The sequence below is a fragment of the Arachis duranensis genome, chromosome 4, assembly GCF_000817695.3.
Source record: "Arachis duranensis cultivar V14167 chromosome 4, aradu.V14167.gnm2.J7QH, whole genome shotgun sequence".
Taxonomy (NCBI): Eukaryota; Viridiplantae; Streptophyta; class Magnoliopsida; order Fabales; family Fabaceae; genus Arachis; species Arachis duranensis.
The window spans coordinates 104,582,760-104,588,724 of record NC_029775.3 but is presented as its reverse complement, the minus strand read 5'-3'; the positions used below and the strand labels follow the sequence as shown (position 1 = coordinate 104,588,724).

Here is a 5,965-nt window from a genome sequence, read left to right as displayed (position 1 = left end):
ATGTATCTTTCCACACTTTGAGTACATGTCAATAATGGCATTACAGATGGACGACTCTGACGTGAAGCCCCGAATGACTGAGTATCCATGGCAACAGGCCCCATGTTGTAGAGCAGCCAAATGTGAACAAGCTGGTAGAACGGCCATCATGGTTGCCAAATCTGGTTCAAACCCAGACAACTGCATCTGGCGAAAAATAAGTAAAGCCTTCTCAGCATGGCCATTTTGCACACATCCTGACATGATACCACTATATGAAACTGTATCCTTTGAGGTCATTTCCTCAAGAAATCCGACTGCGTCCTCCATCATCCCACACTTAGCATACATTGATATGAGTGAGTTTCCTACCGTTGTATCTAAGTCCATCCCTGATTTAATCATGTAACAATGTAAGCTTTGCCCTTTGTTCAAATCAGTAAGCTTAGCACAAGCTCGAAGTATGCTTGCAAGAGTAACTGGTGTAGGGTTTAACTCATAAACATGTACCATCTCATCAAAAAGGGCCAATGCATTTGTCATGAAATCACAAGCAACATATCCTCCAATCATAGCACTCCAACATATCTCATTCTTTTGCTTCATCCGATCAAAAATCTTCCGGGCATAAGACAAATGATGGCATTTAGCATACATATCCAAAAGACCAGTTCCAACAACAACACTGTCACTGAACATTTTCCTTAAAGAGTAACCATGGATTGCCTTCCCCTGGCTTAATGCATTAGCTTGTCCAACTGTGGGTAAAACTGCTACAATAGTTGAAGAATTGGGAACTATTCCTGCTTGTTGCATTTGTACAAGTAACTCCATAGTTTCATTGTGAAGTGTATGCAGTGAAAACCCAGCAATGATGGCATTCCATGCCACAATATCCCTGCTGGACATACAATTAAATAAGGTTTGTGCTTGAAACAAATCTCCACATTTGGCATACATGTCAACCAAGGCTGTGCAAACATAAACGTCCATTTCGAGACCAAGTTGCTCGGCATGCTTGTGGATTTCTTGCCCAACTTGTATATCTTGCAGAGCCGAACAAGCTTTGAGAATAAAAGGGAAAGTGAATTTGTTGGGTGTCACCCCAAGTTGCAACATCTTATAGTACAAATCTATGCCTTGTTGAAAGGGTCCATTCCAGGCATAAGCTCTGATCATCATGTTCCAACAAACAACACTTGGGTTTGGAATTTTCTCAAACACTTGGCGGGCAAGTTGGACTTCATTACATTTAACATAGAGATGAGTAAGCTTGTCAAGGATAATGGAGAAATCTTTGATATTAGAATTGTTCTTAATGATATGTTGATGTATAATCTTCCCTTGAGAAAGAGATTTGGATTGGATGCAGGATTCAAGTTGGGCCATGTACCAATGATTTGACTCAAACTCATCTCTCAACTGGAATCTATTACAACATAATCCAGGAATTACCTTTTTAAAACCTGGAATCTTCAACTTGTCCCCTACTTTTAATAGAAACATGCTTGCCTTAAGAGGTTCACCATTATACAAAGAAACCACAAAGAGGAGTAGGGAAGGAGAGGAAGATTAAACAGACAAAGATAAAAATAAGGTTATTTATTTATTTATTTATTTTGCTTCTTAGTACAACACATTTGGAAAGCGTTTGGTTGAGTTTTGACTTTTTGACACCTAACGCAATTGGATCCTCTCCATTTTTTGTAACAATCGAGAGAAAAAGTGTGATTTATCACCATTAATTTTATAAGTGGGACCAAAAATAAATATAAAAGAGCATAATAGAAGGTTAAAAATCACAATTTATACTTTCAATTTTTTTTAATAATTGAAAGGATCAATTTCCGTAAATCAGATTACAAAACTTTTCTAGAAAACAACAATCACAAAAAAAGTAAAAATAAAAAAGAGAATCTATTCATTTATAATTTATATTATGTAAAAGCTTGTACCAAAGCTATTTTTTTCTATATGAAAACAATAATAGTGTAATACAATGAAATTGATAGATGAACAAAAATTTTACTGTTATGGTGTCAGCATAAATCAGAATAAATTGTAACTTCTGCGTTTTACCATTTTTAATCGTTTTTTACTTTTTTTTTTGTTTATCAAAATAATAAAACGCAACTTCTATTTTATTGTTTTCATGTTTTATTTTTTTTGAAACAACAAAACGCAACTGCGTTTTTTGGGGGTGTCAAAATTTTTTTTGAAGAACGCGAAACGTAACTTGCGTTTCTAGAAAAAAAAATATTTTAATCAAGAGTGTGTCTGTGTATTTTTTGAGACGATGATAATAGTTATTATTGGTGCCGGTGATATTGAAGAAACCATACTTATTCTGTTTCTATGTACTGAGTTAAAGTTTAAAAATCATGTTTGAAAAAATAATAATTTTTTTTAATTTTATTTTAGTGAAAAAACCTTCGTATATGTCATAGTTGTATTTTTTTACAATTATTTGTGTAAAAAAAAAAGTCGGAATAGATAAGATTATACCAAACACACAAGAAAGAAGAACACAGTTTTGTGTATTGAATGGCTCTCCTGACAAACGAGCAGCTGCTGTAGTTTTTGTTTTTTCTGTCTCAAAGAATGTAACATACTTTTTGCAATATGGCAGATTCATATTTGTGGATTACACGCCATGCACCAATAATACTATATATCACCATTTTTACTTCCATTAATAAATTAATTTCTGTTATATCAAATTATCCAATTATTATATAATGAATTAGTGTTATTTTATTATTTTTAATTGTGTTATGTTAGTATTTTTTAATAGATATCAATATATTTGTTTCGCAGGTTTATGAAGAAAACTTTTTACATATTTTTTCCAAAGGCAAAAGTCATTTATTAAAAGGTAAATGAATAATGTGTCCAAACATGGAACAAATTAAAGAAATTGGAGATCTTCCATTAACAATTTAACATTCAACATTAGAATTAAAGAAAAAGCTAACAATTTAATGCAAACCCCAATCCGAATCCATCTCATCAACCTGCTCCAAGTGAAGTTTCGGGCCCAGAAAAAGAAGCAAGGCAGGCAGGAGAAAGGGAAAGGCACCTTACTGAGCTAAAGACTATGGTATGGGAATTGAGGGTGGAAACACGATAGAATTGAATAATGTGAAACACGTAAGCAATTTTATATCCTGAACCTACTTCATACTTGTCTGAGCTGCTAAGTGTCCATTGAATATGGTCTGATCGGCTGGTTTAATTGTCAGGATTCTTGAGCAGATTTCAATTGGAAACAGAGATTCTAGAAGAGGTTGGTTTCATTCACGATTCTCTGTCATCAAATTTTTAACCCAAAAAACATTGTGACTGAGAGGGTTATAATCTAGATGGAAGCCAAAGATCAGAGTATATTTGTATGCTGCTGCCAGTGCCCACATTGGTACGTGGATAAATTTAAAAAATAAATAAATAATATTTTTTAAAAGATCTTTCAAAAATATAAAATTAATTTAAGATTAAAATATCTAATTTAAAAATATTTTTTTGTCAATTATTTAGAGGATCTTAAATTGAGACCAAAATCCCTTTACACTACAGCAAAGAAAAACAAATATCGTACTTTTGTAAAACCAATCTTTTGAGCTACCTATCATCACTGTTGATTATATCAACATTGTTAATAAACAATCTGATTAACTATGGTGTTCTAGATAATTAGAACACTTTTAAGTTTTTCATCTTCCTTTTTAAACATAACATTATTAGTCTCGATACCAAGAGGTAAAATAGAACATGTATAACCAATATTCATCGTACATACTCAAAGCAATTAGTTGGAGACTCTTGTAAAATAGAACTCAATGCAGTGCTCATTGGCAGCTAGTAAAATATTAATTCCCTGGTCAGAATCAACCATTCAATCAAATCGAATCAAAATAAAGAGGAGTAATCAATATACAGAAAAAGAACAATTAAATGAAGAAAAGGTGCCAATACCATTGGTCACAGATGCGGTTCAAATTATAATTAGATGGAGGCTTTATGTCTTTTAAATAGTTTCTTATTTTTGAATTTCTGTTATTTTTTTCTAACAGAAGTCTATTTAGTTAGACTTGTCAAATTTTTTTAAGATACAATTATAAAATTTAAAATTCAACTAAAGATATCATTATAGACTTGATTCTAATTAATTTAAATCAAATTTGATTTTAATATATTACATATGATATGATATGATATGATTAGATTTAAATCAATCAGAACATAATTAAGTCGTAGTTGCTTTCCTTAAATTATGTTCCATTCCTCATTTCCTTTTTCAATATTTTCATTCTTGGCTTTCAAACAAGTAAATTATCGTTGATCTTGATCACAATGGCTACAATGTCTAATGATGAGTTAATAGAGATATTGTCTTTGGTTACCTGCAAAAGCAATCCACAAACTCAAATTTTTTTCAAAACTCTTTTCAGAGCTTCCAAAAACTCCATACTTTGTAGCAAAACAAGCAGAAAACCCATTGAAGAAAGAGTACCTTATACTTCATCGCAAATTCACAGCTATAATAGTTCAATTACATTCAATACAATCTAAAGATACCTTATGCTCCTAACTCCTACCGCAAGAGTACCTTTCTTCTTTTCTTTCTTTCTTTTTTTCTCTTTTCCTGCTTCATTGGATTTCAAATTTGATCCTGGAAAAGTGAAGTAGGCAAAAGGTTGTGGTATACCAATGAATCTCTCTACAACCACCGACTATTTCAATTAAATAATTTGCTTCTGCTGTAAAGGAAGTAGATAATCAAAGGTAACAGAGCAGAAGTTTTTTTGTGTTGACGTTATTTATTATTTGAATTTTTCTATAATGTCTCCTACTTTTTCCTTGTCTCCATCTAATATACTCTTCTCTGTCTGAAACGCAGAGTTTAATATTGCAAGAATTCATAGATATGGTAATGCAAGCATTCAATGAATGGTGGACCTTCTCGCCCGAGCAGGAAATTTGGATGAAGCATACATCTTTATTCAAAGGATGCCATTTGAGCCTGATGTTCGTGTATGGAGTGCATTGCTTGCTGCGTGTAGGACCCACAGAAATATTGAAATGGGGGAAGAAGTGTCAAAGAGGATCCAGAAGCTAGGACCTGAAAGTACAGGAAACTTTGTTCTTATGTCAAACATCTATTGCTCTGTTGGGAAATGGGACGATGCAGCACAAATCAGAACAATACAACAGCATCAAGGTTACAAGAAAAGCCCGGGATGCAGTTGGGTTGAGGTCTCTAGCATAATCCATGGATTTATTGGCGGGGATCAATCTCATCCACAATCAACATCCATAAATAAAAAATTACAGGAGCTGCTAGTGCAAATGAAAAGGCTGGGATACAGTGCAGATTCTAATTTTGTTCTCCATGATGTTGAAGAAGAGGAAAAAGAACAGATTCTCCTATATCATAGTGAAAAAATAGCCATTGCATTTGGACTTCTTAATATCAGCCCCTCCAATCCCATTCTAGTTACAAAAAATCTGAGAATTTGTGTTGACTGCCATTCTGCAATAAAGTTTATGACACTCATAACAAATAGGGAGATAATAGTGAGAGATGCAAGTCGATTCCATCATTTTAAGAACGGCATATGCAATTGTCGGGATTTCTGGTGAGATAAAGGAAAGGTATTATACTTGCTATGGTTCAATTAAGATATGGCGAGGTAGATGTGAATATACCTGCAATATGGTGGAAGTTAACAATGTCCACCATGGGTACTTTTATAAAAATACTCCTCTCTGATCATTAGTTAAGTTACTTTTAAATTTTATTATGGTAAAAATAAACTCCAACAGAATTTTATTAAACAAATAGCATTTCGTTCCTCTCCTCATTGACACTCCCATCCTATCTGAAACTAAGGAGTGAAGAATATCACTTGGGAGAGAATCCCAAATTCAGTGTTGAAATCCTATTTATAGTGTTTGTATATATATATATATATATATATATATATAT

At 33.0% G+C, this 5,965-nt stretch overlaps 1 protein-coding gene across 1 annotated transcript; it reads right to left on the bottom strand.

The window, feature by feature from the left end:
- Positions 1–6: 6 nt before the first annotated feature.
- LOC107485431 (pentatricopeptide repeat-containing protein At3g16610) lies at positions 7–1,544 on the bottom strand (the record flags this gene model as incomplete). The annotated part of the gene is made up of 1 exon (XM_016105970.3): positions 7–1,544. A coding segment is annotated over exon 1 (1,479 nt), but the record flags the coding sequence as incomplete, so codon positions are not given.
- Positions 1,545–5,965: the final 4,421 nt, after the last annotated feature.